Genomic DNA, 25199 nt, shown 5'->3' with positions numbered 1-25199 from the left:
TGTCTAAAGGGCCTTTGTTGTTAAAACGGAAGCTAGGAAACCAAAAACCCGACAAACTCAAGGCTGAGCACAAATAAAACAAATTAATCAAGTGACTTTAAACATGTGTAGGCCATGATTCTTAATTTTAATAAAGCCACAGCACAGAAGTCAACTCACGAGTTATTTTATTACACTACATGTGACAGTAAACAGCAGGTATAAAAAAAACAAAACAAAGCTAACATGGTAATCAAAAACAACCTTACTCGGTCCAGCATGGGTAAACACCCGAACCATTACTGCTCTGTATCAAAATGCATGACTTGTTGGCACAAGAGAAACAAAAAAAAAAAAAAAAAAAGAAAGAAAGAAAAAGGTATAAAATACATGTTTGTATACATGACTGGTACATGATGACAGACTGCTAACACGCAAAGTGTCAAGGCATGAGTACATTATGATTTACAGTTAAAATACTGTGCGTAAAGAATTACAAGACCTCTGTCATTTCTTTCTCCAAACTCCTACATGATAAAAAAAAATCTTCCGGCCCAAATCCTCGACAAGATAAAGTGGCTGTTGACAGCTTCAGGAAAAGAAATTGCAGTTCAAGTAGAAAAAACACACAGCACCTTAGATATAAAATTGAATGATGAATGAAGATATACCCCCGCTATGATGTATTTCCATTACTAGTGTATGCAACAGAAGGAGTTAATCCAAAGGCCCCATGGGTAAGTGTCTTTTTTTGTTTTTGTTTAAGAGTTCCCTAGCATGGTCAGCCCACAGTCAGCTCCTGATTCTGGGCCGGCCTCCAGCCGAGCTAGCCGGCTCTGCTCCAGGGCGATAGCTTCGGCCGAATGTTTGCATTTCTCCGAGCCGCACTGACAGGTGAAATATTTGCTCTTAATGTCCCAAAACCGATCTCCGTAGTCAAACCTAAGGACCAATCAGAAGCAGACCATTAGAATAGATTTCCAGATAACAGAAAGAAAAGCGGGCTCAACTAAGCAGGAAATAAATTACACACAGTTGTGTTCAATTTAGTTCACATACACTTTTCATGGGCAAGTGTATGGTTATGGTAATCTAATTTCTTTTTTCATAATGTAAAAACAGTGAAGCTGGAGGATGAACACCAACTTTTTTCCACTCGATAAAAGTTAACACGAGGGTTTCCGATGGTTAGGAACAAATGCAACTGCATGGCATTATTGTAAACGGACCAAACTTCAGTCAGGAGATTAACTGAGATAATCCATCCGCAATAAGAGGTTAGTCATTAAAACACTGCTGCATGAGCTGGGCTGAAGTTACATTGTAAGGTTTTAAAAACTGAGCTTTAAAATGATTAGTGTAATAAAAACCGAGAGAGGCCGACAGTGATCACTGACTGTTTTTAGGGGCTTGTTCAGATTACACGGAACAAGATACAAAGCATTAAAACATGTTTAAAAACACAACAGCTTTAATAAACCGAGTAGTTTGGACCCGGAAGCTCATATGTGATGACAAAGTTCATATGTCATCACTTAAAGACCGGATTCCAGGAATTTCTGGTTCATGGCAGGTGGTTCCTGGGTTATTCCAAACATCCTAAGATTTTTTTCTCACCTGAGGGTGACAGAGAGATCCACTGTACTTACGTACAGCACAGTTGTTTGAAAAGATGATCAAGTTATTCACAAGATGAAAACCTATAGATGAAAACCTAAGATGATCTGTCATAGCAGTTGTTCGAAACTGCTATGACAGCCATTCCCAGCTCATGTAACTCTACAATTATTCTTCTCAGATTAACCCAATTCTTGTTTTTCAAAGTTATTAAATATGTATGCTGTAAAATCAAAAGCCCCAAATTACCATCACATTCATGCCCATGATGAGTGCATGTAAACTCTTGACCACAACTTTAAGGTCCAACCAGGCACTTATGACGTCTTACCCCAGCTCCTGCCCACTGAGGATGTCTCTGGAGCTAAAGAAGGCAATGCGAGGAAATCGCAGGTCCTGATGGAGCATGAACACACGTACTGGGATGAGGTTTGGGTCACACAGGTGGTTGATGAAGCGGCTGATGTTGCCGTAATACCGGGCATCGATGCAATACACCTCCCCATCCTATACAGAAAAAAAAAAAGACCGTTAAGACAGTTGAGGAAATCATAGCAGACATTTATTTCTGCTATGGGCATATTTATTCATATTAAATTAGTAAATACAATTTAAAATACTGCAGAAACAACACAATCATCAATTCAAAGTACCATGATAAAAGTATCTTCATATTTTTAGAATCAGTGTCAACACAAGAAAGGGGGTTAAACCCTAACCCTAACCTTCGAAACACAAGATTAAAACTTGGTCAATTATTTACTTCATAGTTTTTGATTAATAATTCTACAGTTAATAAGCTGTGTGCCCCCTCTTTCCGTTTTCCCCACATGATGTCCATGTTTTGAAATACACAATTTAAGAAGGTTCACCTTGTTGTCCAGGTCAAACAGGTAGGAGTCGTCCTCTCTAACATCTGCTTCTGCATCTGAGATCAGCTCTCCAACATATCTGTGCAGAAAGAGGAAGGTAAGCTTCATTTTTTTTAACCTCTAGCTTTTCACAGAAAAGCAGCCTAGTGTGTGCCAGCAGAGGGGTTTTTTTTTTTTTCCTCTTACTCGCAGATGAAGCTTCCCTGTGGAATGTCCTGCAGAGCTCGAACTCCCCAGCCCATCTTCTCTGTCCTGTACAGCTGCAAACGAACTCTGAGGAGGAAAGAGGAAAAAAAAAAAAATAGGGTTAAGGGTGAAGTATCAAGCAGACACTCATCAACCGGGGGGGGGGGGAAAAAAAAAAGCCAGTGATGGCTATTTGCAACACATGGCTGCCTCTGCACTGTTAAACATCTGTGACTGACTCAGGTGCAGAGTGATTAATAATTATTGCTTTACCATTGCTGCCCTCAGCAAGATGTAGAAAGATGGTCAGCAGGTTGTTGATTACTGCACAAGAGAAGAATCATTTTTTCCCCCCCAATCAAAACTTTAGCAGTTGAGTTTATTTGTTAGAAATCTTTCCAGATGATATGAGGTTAGGATTATTCGGTGTCGGTTTGTAGTCTGACGTGTAATCTGGCTGAGATTTATGCATTTCTTTAATTGCTGATACTCACTTGATCCCTGCCTGGACCACCCTGTTCTTGCACGTTCGATAACAAGAGCAAGCCATGTTGCATTCGAAAATTAGTGGAGGTTCGATTTTGTTGAACTCCTGAAGCAGCCGTTGATCCTTGTAACAGAAAAAGAGGTGAAAAAAAAAAAATGATAGAATAAGAATAACTCTGCCAATTTAACTTCATATGAAATCTGCTGCTAATGATTATGATGGTATTTTTTTCCCCAGACAGTTTGTTACCTTGTCATACCAGCAGCGGATGCTGAGCTGTCCACAGAGGCAGTTGCTAGATGAGCAGTCATCAGTGCAACTACAGTGCTGAAGGGGGAGAAAAAACAAAACAAAACAAAAAAAAAAAAACAAGGAAAAATGAAGAATACATTTTTCAAAATAAAAGTTCTGTTGTGTGGAGACACAATGAAGTTACCTGTAAGTGTGTGATATTACGGTCTATGTTCATTGCTGAAGTTTCACAGTTTTCTGAAACGTATTTGTAATCCGATGGACATCCTTCATCATCCACCGAATTCACGCAGGGGATTGGAACGTTCTCGTAGCCCTGTGCGATGTCACTGACACACAAAGCAAAAAGCTTAATCTGCATGTTTCCCCACTGATCGACCATGGGAAGTCCCCTGGACCTAATCATAAATCACATCATTTAGCATACATGATGCACTCATGGCTCTTGATAACAAAAATAAAATGGTTTTGGGGCGTGAACCTGGCATTGAGCTGCCAGATAAATGGTGGGTGTGCCTAGTATAGACTTAAGAACACAGTGTGATAGGTTTCAACTTACGCATAGTGGTCACTACAGTGGACAGCTATTCAACAGCTGTTTTCTTGCATTTGTGTCAGTGTTGATGGTATACTTGCACAGAAACCACTACATTGGACACTGATGTGTCAGTCGATACCCTGCTACCCACTGGTCAGCCAGTGGACATGTGTAAGTGGACATGTAAAAAACTATTTGGAAAGTACATGTTTAAAAAAAATGAAGTTCAAAAATCTTTTTTTACATGGCTAAAGAGGAATAAAAATACTTAAGAAAAAAATCTGGATTGATGTTATTATAGTTCATGCATGAAAGGGTTAAATAGAGTCCAATTCTCAAAGTCTCATCTATTAAAAATATATTGCAACATACAGAACCAATATGACAACATACCTCATTATGCGTCATGTATTTTTATTTAGGGGTAGACTTAAGGAGGGATTTTTTTCATGTTTCTGTTAACATTTTAGAAAACCAAATAAAAGTGGAGCTTTCATCGCTGTATTTGGGGTTCCACTTCTTTGTAGTACCAAATATTAGCTCTTACATCCATCTTGGCAAGAAATTGTATTCTTGAATTTGCACTGCTGATTATTTTCATGTAAACAACACATTATCATGCCAAAACACCTACCTGCAGATGATTCTTTCCGTCCGAAGCATGCGATTGGTTATTCCCCTTCGCAGTTTCCTGTTGATTTGGAGTGACACCCACACTGGCGTGTCAGCTCGCGCCAGTGTAAGAGGTGTGTCCCCCTCCCTGTTCATGATGTCTATGTCTGCACCTCTGGACAGGAACAACCTGCACAAAACAAAAACCCAGAGAAAACAAGTTTATGTCCAGCCAACTGTAGCAAAATGTCTCCAACTTCCTTAAATGTGTTGATAAATAAAAGCAGATGTATATAAACTCACGTAACACATTCCAAGTAGCCCTCTCTGGCAGCGATGTGGAGTGGTGTGTCTCCGTGTACGTTAACAGAAGAGAGGGAGCAGCCGGCGTTCAACACCAGCTCTGCTATATCCACATTTCCTGCATACGCCGCCCAGTGGAGACAAACATTCAGCTCCTGATGGGAAAGACGTGACTGTTTAAAGTAAAAACCTGAAATATGTTCATACAACTGCATCTATGTGGTCTCTCACACCAATGAGCAAGGAAATTGTTTAACCACTTCATAATGCTTAAACATGTTTCCATTATCTAAGCTGTGGATGCACTCCTCCTTCCAAAGTCCTAATCTGAATTTAGGAAAATCCAATAACATTTAATATGGCTTAAAAGTGAGGCTAATGCCTAAAATTTGCATTCTTGCTAAAGCCAAGCAGGGAGCGACTCCACCTGCTTGCACAAAGAAGTTGTATCGTGTACTTTTGCAGAGTTTATGGTAGAAATCTACCTTATCATTGATGGTGACGTCAGCTCCTCTGTTCAGCAGCGCTTTGATCACATTGACGTGTTTGTGCTCTGCGGCCCAGATGATTGGCGTCCAGCCCCCGCTGTCCTGAAACAAGCCCACAGGAAGAGTCGGGAGTGGACAACAGAGCGAATCATATGCCATGTAGAAGGTTGGTGGTTCAATCTCTGGCTATTTTACAAAGTCTAATCAAATCATTTCCTTGTCAGGAAAAGGCTGAAATTTTCATTGAATAGGGAGAAAGTAAGTGATGGCAGACAAAAATGCTATCTTGCTCCTTTAAAATAGACATCCAGGATCTTGCTTTACCTGTGCATTCACATCAACCTGCCCCGTCTCCAGAAGCATGTTGACAGTCTCAAGGTTTCCCAGCTTGGCAGCATGGTGGAGGCCAGTATATCCATCCTCCTCCTGATGAACAATGATATATTAAAAAAATAAAATAAATAAATAAATAATAATCATTTATTTAAAAAAAATAAATCCATATCCAGCAAACCTCTTATGGTTCACAGTTATTTTTTTGGAGACACTTACAACGTGATAGACGCAGGCGCCATTCTGGACCAGGTAGCGAGCCACCTCAACGTGATTGTTGATGATAGCCTCCAACAGAGGAGTCCTCAGGTCCTTGTCCTGGGCATCAACTTGAGCACCAGCCTGTCAGTGTGGAATCAAGTGTAATATTTAAATGAAATACTTTAATTTCGGCACATCCTAAAAGCAATGATGTGTGCCCATTTTCATTTTTAAATGGTTAATTGTTTGTGAAAATGCAGAGCTGAAAGGATCAGATGCAAACAGCATCATAAAATAAAAAAAGGCTGTTCAGTGCAAGAGTTATCTTTATGTTTTGGGCCATTAATCAGAAAAAGCAACCATCTCTATGACTCATCTGGGATTCTTAAAAAGCATGCCAGATTTTTCTTTCCATTGCTAAACTATACAAACTACACTAATTTTGAAATTTCAAAAGTAAGCTCTATTTGCAGCCTCATAGAAAACGAGTAAACTCACATCCACAGGTGAAAGAAGCAAAGACAAGTGTAACCAGGCGATTCATTTCTCACCTGTATCAGCATGTAACAGACTTCCAGCAGACCTCTCTGAGCTGCAGCGTGAAGAGCGGAGCGCCTGTTCTGAGAGTCCGGCTGGTACGTTGGATCGATACCCTCCACTGGGACACACACACACACACACACTTAATAGATAACTAGTGGTCATGTGTTTGCTTTCTTTTCACTCTGAAGATTTCAGGGCAATAATTTACATGTGATGTGATGGAGTAACAGCACTTCCATGCCTGTTTATTTTCTTTAGTGTGTTCATATGTAACATTTTCTTTGATTGTGGAATTTAAACTGATTGTAAGCTGATTACATAATGAACTCTATCATGATGAATACCTATTAAAAGAACAGGCAACAACCATTTTTGTCAAAGTATACAAGTCAAAATATAAAGTAGCACAGTGGAAGCGCTGCAGTTTTCGCCACTCACTGAGCATGAGCAGGACTCTCTGCACCTCTCCTTGCTTGGCGGCAGGGTAGAGCTGACGAGGGTGGAACCTCAGTTTCTTCCTCCTGGCGAATGAAAAGCAGTAATTTACCAATTTGGCCTCAAAAAAACGAGCGATTTAGTTTTTCAGAGAAAGCCATTTGTAATTAGCCACTTTTTTGGAAGATTTTGAGCAAACAGCGATGGAAGATGTTTCTGCCTGCATTTACAGCAATGTATCATCTTTCTGTGCAAGTTTAAAGCCGTTTTTACACACACTACAGCCCTGAACACCGATGTGTGAACAGAGCAGATAACAGAGTGGTGCATTTATTGTTAGCGAATACTACATTTGAGTTTGCACCTCTGTGGAATAAAGCCCAACCCCAAGTTCACTTGTGAAAACAGATTAAGAGATTTCAGACGATGACAGGAATGCTCTGCTTGGGGAAAAAATATAAAAAGAGAGCTGTGTGTATATTTTAAGGAAACAAATGAAGCTCAAAAGCTGAAACTAAACCTGCTTCAGCCTGGTATTCAGCTCTTTAACCAGATAGAGCTGAAAATAATTCAACTTAAATCAAGTCTCCAACCTCTCTGTGTCCTGTGTGAGAATGGCTTTCTGCAGCGCCGCCCTACTGGGCCCAGGTGGAAGTGCACTTGGGCTGACTGGCTTCCCATTTGGCATGCAGAGCGAAGGTCCTACGCTGTCCACGCCCTCCTCTGCTGGGGGGACGGTGGTTGCAGTTGCAGCTGAGGCTACAGGTTGAGGAGGCTGCTGCTGCTCTACTGCAGGTGTTACCAAGCCGTGACTACGCATACGAGCACTGAAAAGACAGGAAAGTATGGAAGCAAAAAAAGAAAACACACATTTTAAATTCTGACATTTCCCATGTCATTTAGCCTTACCTGACAGGTCTTTCAGGCATCTTCCCATCCTTCATCCCACCTGTGGAGGCTGTGAGAGAGGGTCCCGTGGGGACAGATGGTGGCAGAGACGGTGTGGTGGTGGAGGAAGCAGACATGGTGACGACCGTAGTTGCGGAGGCCGTGCCGAACGACCGGATAGTGACCTCCTGCGCCTCGGAGGCATCTTCGCCACAATGGGGACAGAAAAGCATGCCTCCGCCATTTGCTCTGCTGCGCCCGCCGCCCAGCACCGTCACACACCCCCGGTGGAAACGGTGAGCTATGCGCTGGTCCGGGCAGCACTCAAGAAATGTGCCCTGAAAGAGGAGCATAAAGCAGAAGAATAAAACCAGATATGTAAAAAAAAAAAAAGATATCAAAGAGGAAAAACAAGTCTACTGCACAGAATATACTGAGGCAGATGAAGAAAAGCATAAACAAGAAGAGAGAAGGAAGAAAAAGAGGACTAAGACCATTATCAGAGACAATATACAGGAGAACTGAGAAGGAGAAATAAGAACTAAGGAAATATCTAAAGTCTAAAGTTCTGTAAACAACTTCCTTTGGTTTCAGTTCACGTGTAAAACTCTACAGGAACAAACTTGAGCCACATTCTCGCAGGCTGTTGTGTAAGAAGATGCCAAAACCACATTTGATAGACACTCTAGAGTCTTCAAATATGAAAGCAGGTGGTTTTAACACTTACCGCTATACAGAAATATCCACAGCCGGGACAGCAGTGGTGTTTGACCATGTGTGAGCGATGGACGTCACAAAGCACCATCAGGGGAACCCGACTGGACGGCCTCATGGTCTCCCCCTTAATAGTCCGATTGGTGCAAGCTCGCAGCTGACAAACACAACAGGAGAGAAAAAGTGAACTTAAATGAACTTCAGGATTTCTGAAACCTTTACTGAGTTAGATTAAATATTTTTAAGATGTTATTGCCATAAAAAAATGACATCTACTGCATTTTACACAGTTTTACAGACAGAGAATGAGAGAGAAAAAAACTCTATGAACAATTATTAGGTTATATTTTTGTTTGCACTTCCCAGCTGTATAATAATAACTGCTAAAGAGAAAGTAATGTCTGAGCTGGATCCAGATGAAAGGCACATATTTGATCCTCCAAATTTTTTCCCACATCAAAGTTACCCTTGATCTTAAATCCAGCTTTCATCGGCTTTTCTTTTACCCCTACACACATAACGCGTGCATTTTCAGTACTGTCCTTGTACACAGCTCTATTGATTTATATCTCGCACTGCTATCATAGTGTACATAGGTTTGAGTTTTATACATTCCCTGAAATGCTCAGATTTTTTCTAAATTCTTCTTTATACTAAGGTGAGAGAGAAACAGTCTTTTGATTCTCCTGAATGCATCTGTACATGTAGTAAACTCAGAATTAAAAAAAATAAAAAGTCTTCCAATGTTGAATACTTTACCTCACACAGAGCTAAAGAAATCAATTAATACTGTATGTTATAAAAGTAACCACCTGCAGGGTAAACACAGAGAGCAAACACAGGGACAAACCTCTCCATCGATGCTCTCAGTGGCCATGCACTGTCTGCTGACACGGTGGCTGGTGCTGTCCACCCGAGGAGCCTCCATCCTGCAGCTGCACAGGGGGAGCTCTTCCAGCCGCTCCGTGTCTCCTGCATCACTTCCATCTGCAAAAGTGGAGGGGCAGGGTTTGACTTGTGATTTAACAGTTAACATTAAAGTCATCTAAACCTCAACTGTTACAGAAGACAATACTTAGGTTTGAAAAATATAATTGGGTGATTTTGGTGTTATCCAATATAAATCTTTTTTAAAGGAAATGAATTCCACTCTGTTAAGTAACTGTTCTACTGCTCTAATTGAACTGCTCAGTACAACCAAAGCATCATTGCATCATTAAAGGTAAACACCACTTTATTGCCCCTGTATAATCTACTTTAGAGCGACACATCCATCTTACACCTACCCGGATGAGGAGAAAGTGTCAGACTGTCAGCAGCAGCGATGTCCAGAGCACCCAAGGGAACCTCTGTGTACTCTGCAGACCTTCCTGTCAAGGACAAACCAAACCCAAAAAAAAAAACAAAAAAAAACTGTAAGCACTAAAAGGAACTGGAACATGATGCTCTTCACTCATGCTACACAGCTTTTAATGCTTTACAACGCTGAAATTTGAAAAAGCCATTTAGGCCTTTTCTCACTGATCAGCAGAAAACAAATATGTTTTCAGAGACACCTTTGGTTCTAGTTACAGCTCTGAGTCTGCGTGGGATCTTTGCAAGTCTGGACACAGGATTCCTCTTCACAAGAGTGTTTAGGTCCTGGTTGAGGTGGCAGTGGTGTCCTTTAGAGCTTTTCTTTACATATATGTCCTGTTTGTGATGACGGCCTACTCTATGCATTATCTGACAGCTGTCTTAGATCATTTCTATGATCTTTTTAACTTTCCACTTAATGCCAATGTGTAACAAATGCGCAACACAAAATGTTTCTCTGGCTTTTTGCTTCATGTTCATTTTCACTAACCGACAGGTTGGTGGTTTTTCTCACAACTTTTCCAGTATGCAAATGTCCTTGGGGAAGATACTGACTCTAAATCCTTCCACATGCATGCATTGATGTGTATTATAAGCAACTAAAACCCTCTATGCATACAAAAGTGATGTATGAATGTGTGCGGCACATTGTTTTTAATTGTGACCAATTTGCTTTTTGTAAGAGCCTGGATTTTTCAAAATTTACTGTTAAAAAAAAATTCTTATTGCAAGGAGCGTGTTTCAGGTTACCAATCTCTTTGACAGAGAAGTGTGGTTCAGAGAGTAGGAAGTAGATGACATCACTCACCTCCCTCTGTCTCCACTACGTCAGCCGCGTTTCTCTCTTTGTCCTGATCGGACAGTGGCCATGAAGACTCTTCGCTCTCTCTGACCACTCTCTGTGTTTTAGGCTCTGAACTCTGCAAGTAAAAGATAAATAAAAAATAAACATCTGAATATAAAAATATAACATTTGTGAAATAGTGGGGTTTTTAAGTAGTGGCTGATTATTTTAAAACTCCAACCAAAGTTTGCATTTTTGAGGTTGTTAAAGTTTCAAGCTAAAAGACTAGTTTATACGAAGAGCAGCCAATCAGAAGAAAGCTGAGCTAGAACACCTTGCTGGTGGATAAAATGAAGAGCTGCATCCATGGATTCTCTTATAGTGTGCAAAATGACTTTTACAGAGTCCAAGAACAAATATATGGGATTGAAAATAAGCACAATATGTCTACCTTAAAAGTACAAATTCCTCAGTTTACTGACAAGACAGCAACTTTAAACATGTCTAATGGCACATATTGAGTGTGTCAGCATCTTCATGGTCCAACTCCTTAATAATGATCCCGCTGCAACTTATTGATGGCTTATTTGAGCTAAAGACATTTGTCACGACACGTACAGTGGCTTGCAAAAGTATTCGGCCCCCTTGAACTTTCCCACATTTTATCACATTATAGCCACAAACATGAATCTATTTTATTGGAATTCCACATGAAAGACCAATACAAAGTGGTGTACACTTGCTGAAGAGAAGCACCCCCAGAGCATGATGCTGCCACCACCATATTTGACAGTGGGGATGGTGTGTTCAGAGTGATGTGCAGTGTTAGTTTCCCGCCACACATAGCGTTTTGCATTTTGGCCACAAAGTTCCATTTTGGTCTCATCTGACCAGAGCACCTTCTTCCACATGTTTGCTGTGTCCCCCACATGGCTTGTGGCAAACTGCAAACGGGACTTCTTATGGTTTTCTGTTAACAATGGCTTTCTTCTTGCCACTCTTCCATAAAGGCCAACTTTGTGCAGTGCACGACTAATAGTTGTCCTATGGACAGATTCCCCCACCTGAGCTGTAGATCTCTGCAGCTCGTCCAGGGTCACCATGGGCCTCTTGGCTGCATTTCTGATCAGTGCTGTCCTTGTTCGGCCTGTGAGTTTAGGTGGACGGCCTTGTCTTGGTAGGTTTACAGTTGTGCCATACTCCTTCCATTTCTGAATGATGGCTTGAACAGTGCTCCATGGGATGTTCAAGGCTTGGGAAATCTTTTTGTAGCCTAAGCCTGCTTTAAATTTCTCAATAACTTTATCCCTGACCTGTCTGGTGTGTTCTTTGGACTTCATGGTGTTGTTGCTCCCAATATTCTCTTAGACAACCTCTGAGGCCGTCACAGAGCAGCTGTATTTGTACTGACATTAGATTACACACAGGTGCACTCTATTTAGTCATTAGCACTCATCAGGCAATGTCTAAGGGCAACTGACTGCACTCAGACCAAAGGGGGCTGAATAATTACGCACACCCCACTTTGCAGTTATTTATTTGTAAAAAATGCTAGAGTCACATGTACAGGTGTAAATACAGTAATAAAACAGGAGGTTAATAGAAAAATGAGGAAAGAAGTATCTAACAAGAAAGCAAATATCAAGCCAAGAAGCTACTCACGTGATCCGAGGTGTTTACTGGCCTCTCTGTGTCTTTAGCTTGCTGTCTTGTTTCTTCTTCACCATCTTCAAACTGTAAAGCAAAAAAAAAAAGAAGAAGCTTAGTTTAAAGTTTAGCTCATAAACACACTGTAGCAGTGTAATGTGGGTTTACTTTTGATGGCTTCAAACCTTTTCAGAATCTCGCCTGGACGGACTAGAAATCTGAATTCTCTCGCCTACTTCCTCCGCGGACTTCCCCACGGAGCTGATGCTCTTTCCAGGTGCAATTCCAGACTCTGCTTTTTTATGGAATGAGCTTCCTTCCTGAAAGTAGGATGAGAGACAGATATGAAATGGACCACAAACAACTGTTATTTAAATCAAAAAAAACCCCAAAACAAGTGTCTCACCTCAGTATGAGCGTTATCGGAAACATTTTCAGATCTCTCAGGTGTGCTGTCTGATAAAGGATCCAGCCTCCTCCTCTTTGCAACTTTAGAAGCAAAACAATGTGATACAAACCATGACAAGGCTTAGTTTTAAAGTAAAGCAGTAGTTAATGCTCATTTAATTCATTTACTGTGAGTTTAGACCTACTGACCAGGTTCAGAGTGCGAAGAAAGGCTGGCTGAGGATCCTGAAGGAGTCACAGATGTAACAGGTCCCTCAATTTGACTGATCTGAGGAGAAAAATTAGCCAGAGTGTTTGCAGGTATATTAATATCATTTTAAATGCAATTTAAGACCAAACTTGTGATGGAAGCAGAAACCGAAAGTACAAATATCCTTTTGATCCTTTCCGAGTTTAGGAACACTGTCCAGATATGCTTATCAATCTGGAAAGGAACAAAAATATCATTGTTTTCCTAAATGATATCCAATTTCCTCAAGTTTTAAACCCCATTAAACACACAGCAGGGATTTCTCCACAGGCATTTAAATTCTTGACAGATTTAGGTCATTTTAAAGGTTTAAAGTCATTTTTAAAACACAATAATTTACAATAAGCACCTTTAACAACTGGTCGAAATCCAGATAATAAATCATGACAACTCAAGAATCAAAAGAAATTTACCAAATATGATTCATACCAAATAGGAGTAGCTCCTCTCTCACCTGCCCTGGTGGAGGCCTGTTCATGGTCTTTCGCGCCCGATGGATCTTGGGTGGTGCAGGGGAAACAGATGGAGAAGAAGCAGCTGTTGTAGAGGAAGAAGAGGAGGAGGATGGAGGACCAGGTGGAAGGACAGATTTACTGCTACCAGGCCCTGAAACGCTCATCTTTGCTCGGCCAGGAGACAAAGTCGAGGACGTGGAAGGAGACGACGACAATGACGACGAGGTCGTCGGAAGAAGGGAATTTGCTGTGTGACCTGACAAATCAAAGCAAAAGGGATTATCTCCTCAGTTTGTAAACTAAGTCCAATTAAATCAACGAAATCAACTCAGAGAATTTCGACAGCAGCTAACGCAATCTGAGCTCACCTGTAACAGCAGGTTTGTTCTGGGGGGAGGCGGCAGGGGACCATTGTTCTCCTTCCTCTCTGACTGTGGAAGCATCCTTCCCGGGCTGCTGGGACGACAACAGTGATGACATAACACCCATGGGCTCCGTCTTGGTGGCAGCAGCAGATGAGGTGGAGGCTGCATTATCTGAGGAATATCCGGAGTGCAAGAATTTTAAAGTTTATCAAGGAGAAATCATTTCTTGGGCATAATGCTACAATCTGCCGCTTGATGGTAGTGTAATGATGTGCAGCATGTCATAAATCTCAAAACATCTCAGTCTGATTTCTTTAATATGACAATTCACTGTACTCATATGAGATCAAATGGCATTCACAGGCCATTTAATTGCAAACCAATACAATGTCTTTCAATATATTTCAAATATTAACATAATCTGCATAAACAGCTGGTGATTTACCTTCCTTTGTTTGACTTGACCCAGCTAATGACTCCTCTGATGTTTTTGACTCGTCATTTTCATGGTGCTCCTGGTGGACAAAACAAGAAACAAGTGAAACGAGTGATAATAGAACAGGCTGATTTAATGAAATGATTGCAGTTCAACCACGTCGAAGATGGTAGAATAAATACACAAAGAAATTATATTGTATATTTGCATGCATGCAAAATATACAGTTGCTTGAAAAAGTATTGCCCCCCCCCTTCCTTTATTTTTGTATGTCTGTCACACTTAAATGTTTTAGATCAAACAAATTTAATAATAAGACAAAGATAACACGAGCAAACACAAAATGCAGTTTCTAAATGAAGCTGTTTATTATTAAGGGAAAATCAAAACCCAAATGGCCCTGTGTGAAAAAGGTATTGGCCCCTAAACCTAATAACTCCTTCTAGTGCTGTGAAGGAATTTTAGCCCACTCATCTTTGCGGATTTGTTGAAAATCAGCCACAATGAACCCCCTTTTTAATGTCTTGACACAGCATCTCAATTGGATTTAGCTACAGGACTTTGACAACCTTTTTCACACCAGTGTACATGTAAAAGCATGCACTCTAGAGGTCTAAATGTGTATCCACTACACTCATTCTATCTCTGGCCTTATGGTAATATTTTTGGGCCCAGCAAGTTCTCTCGATAGAAACGCTTCCTACTGACAAACAACACAGGACCTCAATCAGGGGCAGCAGGACAAGGATATGAGGATACTGTGAGCATCACAGCATCACTCATCTCAAAAGTGTTGTGTCTGTTCTTTGGCACTACAATCAAAACGGTCACAAATGTAATTCTAAAGTTATTTTAGGTAAAAAAAATAAAACCCACTACTTTCGGCCTTCACTTCTCCAAAATAAACCTGTCGGCCAATAGGTGAAATTTTCTGTTATGTTACATAAACTGCCGCCATGAGTCAGTAATTCCATTCATGCTTTTTACACGACTCAAGAAAAACCCCTTACTCCAACAGTACACCAAATAGAAAAGTGAATTTAAAACGGGATTTTAAACTGTGACTGATTAAAATCTTAATTTCTTTTGGGGTCCATGTTTCGTTGGTGCAAAATTTACTTAAAAAAAGCTCCTAACTAGCAACTACGAATAAAAACATATCCTAAAAACAGATCGAGGTGCGATACTTGCTATACAGAGGATTGCTACAAAGGTTTCTGGTCAATAAATACAAAACAGCAACAAAACATCATCTGGATAAGAGTAACCCTGCAGGTAACACAAAACTGTTACAGGCTAACATTGCTAGCAGTGCAGCCTAGGTTTCAATAAAAAAGCTATTATAATCGATATGTAAAGTCAAGAGAAGCTTGGCAGTATGCAGTATCGGTAAACTGGGGAGTTTAAAGGTAGACGAATAGACGTAAATTCCTTTAGCATGCAGTTTTCAGCTGCAGTACGTTAGCTACCTTTGTCGTTGTCTCAGAAGCCGACATGTTTCCCAGTGACCGTCAACGTATGTGAGCGTGCTGCGTCACGGCCGGAGCCCCGCCCCTCGATGGATGGTGGGAGGGGGGTGGTGCCCATTAATTTTTTTAAAACTCGCTGATCAGAAATCAGCCTACGTGCTCTGGTTTTACGGCTGACCGCGAGGCGAAGTCGCTTGCGAAAACAGACTCAAAGTCAGCTTAGCGGCGAAATACGGGGCGGTTTGTGTTTGTTGTCACGAGGTATGCTTTCTACACCCCCCTCCGAAAAAAGATAAAGGGGCCGAAAAGTAAACAGAAACCGAGGCAGAAGCTGGTGTCGTCTGGAGGAATGAACAGACAGCGCTCCTGTTCGGCTAGCATCTCCTCATTTAACAGTCGCTTCATTTAAAGAAACTCCGATTTGCTTTCTGGAGAGCTCGCAAGGCATTCAAGGAGAGGAGAGGCGAAGGTGAGCAGGCGACAAAGTTTGACAATAACTGAGGGGGTTTTGTTCGTTTGGCTGCCACTGGAGAGACGACACGAAAAGCGAGCTGTTAGTGAGTGGCTAACGTTAGCTAGCTGGACTGGAATGAAAAGAGGACAAAAACGTGTGTTATAGCCAGCTTATAATCACCTTTACTGGTTTATTATAGGCTCCACTACTGTTGAAACACACGAAACTGTAAGCTTTTTTTAATATCCGCTTTTCAAGTTCAAATGTTAGCCAGTCTTAACTTTTCAGCGTCTGTAAGTCCTAAACATGACATGGATAAGCATGGATATAATTAGTCTGTTTATATCACATCAGTTAGTGGATTACATTAATATAACATGTCACTAAAGTGAGCTAGCATTATATAATTTCGTCCCATAGGTCCTCTTAACCTTAGTTGGTGTTATACCACTATTTACAAACACTGATTTTTTAAATTGTCTTTTTCAGTTTGATTTGCACCTACCATGGATCTTATTTTTTGTTGGCCACTAGAAGCATGTTTAATCTACATATTTATTGTGCTAATTGACCAGTTTTCATCCTTTATTTTGTCGTCATTATCTTGAGAGACAGTACTATGCAAAAGTCTTGAGCCACCCGTTATTTCTTAATAGGAGCCAAGCTTTCTTGTCATTTATATTAAAGTGATCTTGAGCAATAGTACTCCAGGCTTTCTGAAATGCTCTTTAAAATATTTCTTTGGATGTTGTCTTCTGTTTTTTCACTCACTTTCAGTCCAGTCCTTGTATCTGAACATTTTGAGAGACAGGCAGACTAAATTTTCTGAAGAATCTGAATCGCTAACTTAAAATATGAACATGAAACATAGAAAATGTAAACTGTATATTAAAAAAGGTACCCAAAGTGCAATATTACATTTAAATAGTTTTTTTTAATCCCCATTATGTACTGTATAGACAAGGTATTACAAGTGAAAATAGGTGAGGTGTGATAAAGAAGTGATATTTGTTGGCTCTAGGTAGCAATGGTTATGAGGTCCATCATGGTGGAGTGAAAAAGCAGCTGTGGCTGTCCAGCACAAGATGGGGAGGGTGTGAAGGATTGGCCAATACTGACCATAACTGGGACAGTATCCTCCTTTCTGAAACCTCTGTCAGAGACTACACCCACAACATTACTGGCTTCAGTTTTTTGAGTCTGTTGTTATCTGCTACTCTCTGTCTGCCGACAAACTTTTTTGCGGGTGTTTGTTAAGCCACTCAAGACTGACCTATGACTCATTCGAGCATTTAAAAAAGGCTCCTAACTTAAGGGATGAACCATTGTTGTCTCTACACATAACAGACAACTTAACAAAGAACCAATTTAAAATTTCATCTTGAGGCAGTTTGTTACTGCCTGTAAAGCCTGTTGCTTTAACACATAATTTATTCCTGTTTCTTTTTAGCTGAATCTATGAAAAGTACCAAAAATAACACTTTCAGAGATATAAAATTGTATTTTTGCATGAACTAGGTGATTCCTAACGAGTTACTAGCTGAAGACTTGGCATAGCTTGGCTTGGTGTGCAGTGTGTCCTTAAAAATTGATTAAGCTAGACACAGAGGTCCAAAGCAGAAAAAAACGATCTACAGCTGTTGGACAGTATCTGAAAGTCTGACAAAGACCTGACAGAGGACCCGAGAGATGCATTTGCCCCCCCCCCCAGTTGATCCATCTACTGTTCAGAAATTATATCAGTGGAAAAGTGGCTGTCAAAGAGCCATTAGTAAGCATGAAGTATTCCCGAAGACTACTTAAATAAATTACAAGAAAACCTGCTTAAGAGAGTTCAGCCTGATCTTACCAAATGTTGACTTTAAAGCTCGTTAGAATGTACAAGCTCTGTTTTTCCCTTTTTTATTGCTTATCCATGGAAGTTTGCATACATTTTAATAAATCGCTGCACCCATTTCCCATTTTCCTAGCAAAATATAAAGAAATCAGGGGAGACTCAAGACTGTTAGCTCAGTCTTACAGAAAAGGAGTTTACTCACATTAGGTAGATTTTATGAAGATAAGAAGGTATTAATCAGACAATTATTTGCCTTATTAACCTTATTAACCTTATTAATGGTTTTAATGGTCATGTGACATTTTAATTTCTTTCTCTCACACCAATAATTACAGATCTAAACATGAAACAGTTACCCAACAAAAGAAAGAATATTGGCCAGTAAGTATCAGAACTTTTTTTTTCCACCTTAAATATCTAAAACCCTAAGATGTATAGAAAAAATACTGGCTGATCAGTATTGGAGAATGTTTGGCCTTTTGTTAGGCAAAAAACAATCAATGAAACGGATTATTTTGATAACAGATTAGTAATTAATCCTAGTGTCAGTTGAGCAGATGATTAACAATCATCACTTTGATCTCTTTGTTTCATTTCCCCTTTAAAGATTTGTTATTCAAACAAACCATCAGCTGATTCCTGTTCTGCAGCGCTTTGTTCTTTTTAGGAAGCTTCCTTTATTAGGCAATAGGCAGTATTGCATTGTCCTTGTTTGATCTCATTATCTGTAACACATTCCACATTTGTTACACACTTTGAGACCAGAAGGTGTGTGTGATTTTTATGAAATGTGCAGCTGAAGGAGGTGCTTTTTGTCACTGTCAGTCCTCTATAAACAAAATATTTACAGAAAAAGCCAGTCTATATTTTATTTAGAAAAACAATAATAATAAAATACTCCTATAATTGGACCACATTTCAGCTATCCAATAATAAAGGCAGCAATATAAAAGAGCGTCTTTAATGAGTGTGTCTTTGAAGTCAGAGAAAAGTTTCCGGGAACAGGCACATTTTAAAAAATCATAGACTTTACCTGATTACTTAAAAGTATTGAACGATATCTAGTTAGGGTTATCCAGTTAGGTTGAAAGAGCGGGCAATGTGTCTGTCAGGAAGTTATCATAAAAAGCAGCTGGGCTGAGGCCAGATCAGAGGTGCAGAAGACGATAACCCCGAAGGGCAGATCAGCCAGGTTTAGGGTTATTACTGGCAGGTTTCTGGACATTTTGATCACACCTCATATATCAGGTGTTGAGTAGATCTCAGTAGCTCTTTGTACTCTTTGGGTTGTTTCTCATGGATCTGAAGTTTTCTTGAGTTTGTCGAGACTCATACATATTGTTAGGGCTGTGCAATATGACCAAAATCTCATATCCCGATATATAAAACATCTATTGTCCGATAACGATATAAATCACAAAAATTTTACATTTTCTGTAAATTCTGTGAATCTCGGGTAGCTGAAGTGTTTCCAGCTGGGCGCCGTGTATCTGGAGTCGAGTGTTTTACCAATGCATTAAACTACACATTTTTAGACATAGGTTGTAACGGCCGCCGTTTTCTTTGTGAGTATTTATTACACGGCGTGCTGCAGGGAAAAGCCTGTTCTAACGTTTGAGTTTTAGGTTTATTTTTTAGCACCTGGCGGCTCTTTTTTTTACTTCTCATCGGTAAATACTCTGCATACTCTTTCACGTGATTCAGTTTATTTTGAAAAGTCTCAACAGGATCTTGAGCTTTATTGTGAAAGGTTTATGTAGAAAAGAAACAAGCGGACACGTGATGGTTTTACCGTCGTTGTTGCTAACGACAACGCATAAAAACAGGCGCTTGTCCGTCCGTAGTGGTTATATTAAATATAAGAGAAAGAGAGAACTTTAGGAAATTAATATAGCCACTACAGTGACCATCGAAACGATGAAAAAATATTGCCGTAAACAGTTTATTTTGCAACAGCACGAAACAAACGATAGCGTAAAATGAAACGATAGACGTTTTTATATCGTCATCCGATATATATCGTTATATCGAACAGCCCTACCCTCTTGTCTTGGTCTTGTTTTGGTCTATCTACCCATCCATCCATCCATCCCAGCACAAGCTGATTTCCAATCCTCTGCTGGGATTTCGGTTTCCAAATCTTTGCTCCCAGCATTGACCTTGTAGTGTGGACACTTGAGTATAAACAGAATACAAACCTGTGATATGATATCCTTTCTTAAACCCTCATCACATTACACTGTGTGAGTCTAATAACTGATTTGTGTTGTTAATCTTTTATGAAAGGCTCACCTGTACGTATTTAACGAAGTGAAATCACCTACAGATTCTTGTTTCTCCTCAGAAGATGGAGTTGGTGTTTTTCCGGCTCCCGGGACATGGGAACATGACCCTGAAGCACATGAATTCACTGAGATCCCGCCAGCATTTCTGCGACATCACCATCGTGGCCAGTAACAACCAGACGTTCAGGGGACATAAGGTGGTGTTGGCTGCCTGCTCACCCTTCCTGAGAGATCAGTTCCTCCTCAACCCGTCGTCCAGGCTTCAGGTAGGCCACCATCAGCACACGTGAGATTATGGCTCCTATTCAGATTAAATGAAGCTGTTCTGTGTTCCTGATTTTTCTCCAGGTGTCGATGCTGTACAGCTCCACAGTGGTGTGTGATCTGCTTCAGTCTTGCTACACTGGAATCCTGCAGTTTAACCCAGAGGAGATCGTAAACTACCTGACGGCTGCCAGCTACCTTCAGATGGAGCACATCGTAGAGCGCTGCAGAGGAGCTCTGGAGAAATATGTGCAGCTGAAGAACCCCAGTCAATCGAAGGTCAGTCAGTAGACATTAATTATATTTCTTCCCGCTTTCTTACCTGGAGTTTAATTATTAATATTTATTTAGTAATTTAGCACGTAAAGCAGTTCAACTATAATTTTTTTATTTTCTGATTACAGGTTTTTCAACTGGAAATCTTGCACCTTTTTCACCCTAAGCTGCGTGCACATTCTCAGCACTTGCAAAACTTAGAATGATAAAGTTTTACTAGATTTTCTGTTTGTATGTACTCGGTTCAGTTTATTTATCTCCGTTTTTTTGGCAGTCTAGCATCCACAGTTTTCAAGATATAATTTTCAAATTTTGTGAGATGGTAGATACCAATAACAGCTCGAGCTGTTTAATTTAGGTGAAAATCGAGTTCAGCTGTTATAGCTGCCTACCAATATCAAGGTCACACTAAATGTGAAAATCAGTAAAAACGTTATACTACCCACAATTTTGAGTACCTAGATTGGGTTAACATTTAACCTTGAGTGTCATTGTAAGAACCTAAGATTAAATTCCAAGCAACTATATTGAGTAGTATATCACGTGAAAGGGCACAGAGAGAGCTGTACAACACACTTTTTATTTTTTCAACACAATGCCCTATGTCAGCACAGTGATGCCATACATTTTCGCCAAATCACACACTGCTTATCTTAAAGGGGACATGAAACGTTACACATATAAAGGCTAATTTACAGGCGCTGGTCTCAAAATGCGACATAGATGTAAAACTGTCTGTGAAGCTGGATTTAAGAAAGAAGTGCTTAAAATTTAAAAAACACGTTTAGCACCATCTTCTGTCAGTACGAAACATGACGTCATGTGGTTGGTTGGTTGGATGGGGCTAATAGACTTACGTTAGCTTACTAGTGACAGAGTCGTTAACTTAGAGGAAAATAAGGACACTAAAACTAAAAATCCGTTTAAGGGGATCCCATTAGTGCTGCCCCTGTTGGTAACAGTGAATTTTACATCAAGAAACTGATTTGACAATGACACAAAAAATATAAATGTCCTATAGGATATATATAACCTACTGTAGGATATAAAATATGCTACAGGAGATTTCCATATTAACAATGCTGACATCAGCGTAAAACATCCAAATTTTATCCTTTTTCTAGACGCCCACAGAGGAAACTGAAACCAGGCCAGTGATCGTCAGCGGCAGTGTCCATTCAGTCGCATCACCTCCACCTAGGCAGCCTTCCCCTGTGCACTCCCACAGCCCCGTAGTTCGCTCGGTGGAGGAGAGCAACGGCGAATTGTCTGCTCAGGGAAGCAGTCAGCTGCATGATGACAGTGCTGCACTGGATGAGGGCTTCATTAAGGTATTTCTTTTTCTAATAACATTTTACTTTTTCATTCTTTTTAATGAATTTATTTTTCAGGTGAATTTGGTTTCAATTCACTTCCCGGTTAGGTTTGTGCATTTCAGTTTAGTTTTTATTGCTTTCAGTGTTTCTTTTAGGGAATTTGAATTGTCATATAGGGGCCTTTTGTGGACAGGAAGTCAGACGCCTTGCTGGCTAAGTAGAGCTCTGCTTCTGAATGCTGTCGGCGACAGAGCTGCATGGGAGACATGACATCAAAGACTTGCACTCGGGATGTTGCTGTCATGTACCAAAACCTCTGGGCTGGTTTACACATTTCCTGTATATATTTTTTTATTTTAGTTCATTTTTGTACAAAGTAAAATAAAGTGTAGTTTATTTGTAATTCAAAAAATTTAGTTCTTATTCTAGCATTGGTTAACAGATTAAAGATCATACTGTCAATTATCCTGACTGTAGCATTTTCTGAAATATAATTTGGGTTACAAACACGAACGCTGTTCTTTTTCAGTTAGGACAATATAGTTTTGCTCTGTTTCTGGTGTGCGTACTGATTTATGGTGGAGACATGGGGAGATGTCTCCTCAGAGGGGATGCAGTCTCAGAAGAAATGTCTCCGTGAGGAGGGGGTATAGGAAATTAGATTGGAATAGGATGGCTGTCCATTTTTTTTTTTTTACTCAAAATAGAATAAAAATGATATTTGTGGTCATTTCTGTATCCTAAAGAACATGTTGTAGTTTCTGATTTTTCAGTTGTACAAATGATCCTTTGGTTGAACTTTCTTATCCTGTTGGTTCTGCACAGTCCTGCCAAAATCTGCCATAACTCACCCCGACGTATCGCTCTGTAAGGAGACGAAAATGTTCTTCTTGCACGTGTTTAGTTTGTCACTTTTATGGTTTAGGGTCAGAGGTCGGGTTTAGGCCAAGCATGGGGAATGTTAGCCTGTGAGATGGAGCTGTTTTGGCCTCTGGTATCTGCTACACTGTTAACCCCCTGATTAATCACTCACGGTGCAGCCTGGAAACATTCAGTGAACTTCAGTCCTAACAGCTTCCCTTAAAGCTACTTGGAGCCATGTGGTCCAATTAAGGAGATGAAGGTTGCAGAGGTGTCCATCCTAATGAATAGAGCTGGAAAAGACCTCAAGGATAATGACAAAAAAAAAATCCTCACAATTTACCGAAGCCTTTGCTCATGTGTCCTATTTTTCTAAAGTGGTATTTAATTTATTCAAGCAAAGAATACGCTTTTGAAAGAACAAGAAAAATCCTGAAAAAAATCATCATTAAGCGTACTGGGCAGGTCGTCAGATCTCGCCTTTATGGGAGTAGTGTTAAAAGGAAAGAGGAAAAATCTTCATATACTGGCTCTTGGTTTGGAGTAAGCAGTCTGAAGCACACATGGGTATTTTGATGGATATGCTGGTAGTTTCCGGGCATCTTTAGTTGTAGCCTTAGACACCTCACTAAGTCTGCACTTGTCTTACAGGTCAATGCATCAGATGAGGATGAAGAGGCCAGACAGGAGAACTACAATATGTTAAGAGTGTATATTTCTGAAAATGAGCACACTGACAGAGACAGGGAGGAGGAAAAAGGAGCTCCTTCTGAGGTACCTCAAGGCGCCAACTTCTCAGAGACAGAAGAAGTTGTGATTGGAGAAAGCGGCGAGTATGACTTGAATCCAGCAGGTCTCAGTTCTGGAGAGTTTTCAGCGGAAAGTCTCCGCGCTCTAAGTCGAAGAATCTCTGAGACTAATATTGGCCATAGAAGAGGAAGGGGAAGGGGGAGGGGTTTAAAAAGAAAAAGGTGGGTGTCATCTCAGGAGAAAAGACCTTCAGGCATCACCCAACACCAGGATCTCTGGTATCTTACATCTGCCGGAGGTGGCTTTGGCCTGGACTACAGCCAAGACGGACTGAGAGCATCAAGAAATATTGTCACAGTTGAGATCCCAGAGTTGGACTTCAGCATGGGCAGCACACAGGGGGAAAAGGTTTCACCGATACCCGCTAACAGTCTTAACCAGTTCTCCCTGGAAGAGTCTGCTTGTGGTGCTGGTGAAGGGAGTTCAGGGTTGACGACTGTTGGAACAAACGAAGGCAGCGATGAGTCGGTTGCCGTGGTGGGGTCTACTTCAAGCGTAGCTGGCCCTGTAATCTGCGAGCACTGCAACATGACTTTCCCTTCAGCCCATTCCCTCGCAATCCACTCCCGCTCCACTCACCTGCTCTATGCCTGCCCCTGCTGCGGGAAGCACTTCCACCACTCTACGAACCTCACCCGGCACATGGCCGTGCACAGAGGGGCCGGCAAAACGCACCAGTGCCCCCTGTGCTACAAGACGTTCACCCAAAAATCCACTCTGATAGACCACATGAACCTCCACAGTGGCGAGCGGCCTCATCGCTGCGCTTACTGTCACGCCCACTTTGCCCACAAGCCTGCCTTACGTCGGCACCTGAAGGAGCAGCACGGCAAAACCACGGGGCAGAACTCCCTACACGAGCAGGAGGAGAGGGAGAGAGCAAGAGGAGCAGCTGGGAGAATACGAGAGGAGGAGCAAGAATGTCTGGTTACTGAGTAATAAGTCTTGTTACAGACTTCAGGCTTGACAGCTTGTTGCAGTTACATTTGGTCTTCATGTGATCAGTGTCAACACAATGTGGAAATTAAGTGTGTGCTAAAAAATAAATGCCTTTACATTCTGGCTGCCAAATAAAAGACCTTTCACATATAGCTTTTTTTTTTTAGTAAAAAGGAAGAAAAAATGTTACTTGACATTATAGTAAAACACTGGTATAAAAATATCTGATGGCTCTGTTTAGTTTGTGACAATGAGTCTGCATGAACAATACCAGGACCCCGAAGCCAAAGCAGAGGAAATTTTAACCGTCCATATTTTTTATTATTCACACTTGTGCTTTTCCTACTGTGTAAAGTGTTCGTTTTAACATTGTTTTTGACTCAGAACTGCAGTCTTCAACTTGAATATGTTGTACGTGGAGTCAGCGCAGTGACTGACTGCAAGTCAAAGACTCTGTGAATGAGTGTAAATAAAACAGCTAGAGAGAAACTTCTCTGTTTCGAGTTACTCCACTAAAACCCCACCAACACCTTTTTGCA

The 25199-nt window shown here is 40.7% G+C and overlaps 2 protein-coding genes across 6 annotated transcripts; one reads left to right on the top strand and one right to left on the bottom strand.

The window, feature by feature from the left end:
* Window positions 1-150: 150 nt before the first annotated feature.
* On the bottom strand, window positions 151-15700 carry ehmt2 (euchromatic histone-lysine N-methyltransferase 2). Of its 2 annotated transcripts, none has more exons than XM_084919243.1 (28): window positions 15619-15700; window positions 14159-14228; window positions 13717-13884; window positions 13348-13604; window positions 12833-12911; window positions 12642-12724; window positions 12421-12555; window positions 12251-12322; window positions 10613-10724; window positions 9735-9818; window positions 9299-9435; window positions 8462-8605; window positions 7756-8072; window positions 7440-7673; window positions 6850-6932; window positions 6420-6526; window positions 5887-6009; window positions 5659-5760; window positions 5332-5436; window positions 4847-5019; window positions 4566-4733; window positions 3578-3722; window positions 3391-3468; window positions 3149-3264; window positions 2655-2741; window positions 2469-2547; window positions 1928-2103; window positions 151-921 (listed from the first exon to the last, which is right to left on the bottom strand). In XM_084919243.1, exons 1-28 carry the CDS (start codon window positions 15643-15645, stop codon window positions 741-743), a joined length of 3642 nt encoding a protein of 1213 aa, XP_084775369.1. In that variant the 5' UTR covers window positions 15646-15700; the 3' UTR covers window positions 151-740. The 2 variants fall into 2 exon arrangements, with proteins under 2 accessions (XP_084775369.1, XP_084775370.1); XM_084919244.1 differs by having other exon boundaries at window positions 4847-5001.
* Window positions 15701-15767: 67 nt separating this feature from the next.
* LOC146363213 (uncharacterized) lies at window positions 15768-25151 on the top strand. 4 transcript variants are annotated; one of them, XM_084919246.1, is made up of 6 exons: window positions 15768-16087; window positions 18245-18290; window positions 20254-20460; window positions 20543-20737; window positions 21859-22065; window positions 23563-25151. In XM_084919246.1, the coding sequence occupies exons 3-6, from the start codon at window positions 20257-20259 to the stop codon at window positions 24658-24660; spliced, it is 1704 nt and encodes a 567-aa protein (XP_084775372.1). In that variant the 5' UTR covers window positions 15768-16087; window positions 18245-18290; window positions 20254-20256; the 3' UTR covers window positions 24661-25151. The 4 variants fall into 4 exon arrangements, with proteins under 4 accessions (XP_084775372.1, XP_084775373.1, XP_084775374.1 ...); XM_084919247.1 differs by lacking the exon at window positions 18245-18290 and having other exon boundaries at window positions 20257-20460; XM_084919248.1 differs by lacking the exon at window positions 18245-18290 and having other exon boundaries at window positions 20236-20460.
* Window positions 25152-25199: the final 48 nt, after the last annotated feature.

This window comes from Perissodus microlepis, chromosome 22 (assembly GCF_051167445.1).
Source record: "Perissodus microlepis isolate ML-2025 ecotype Zambia chromosome 22, ASM5116744v1, whole genome shotgun sequence".
NCBI lineage: Eukaryota > Metazoa > Chordata > Actinopteri > Cichliformes > Cichlidae > Perissodus > Perissodus microlepis.
The sequence above is the reverse complement of the archived record's forward strand: the minus strand, read 5'-3'. Positions and strand labels throughout refer to the sequence as shown.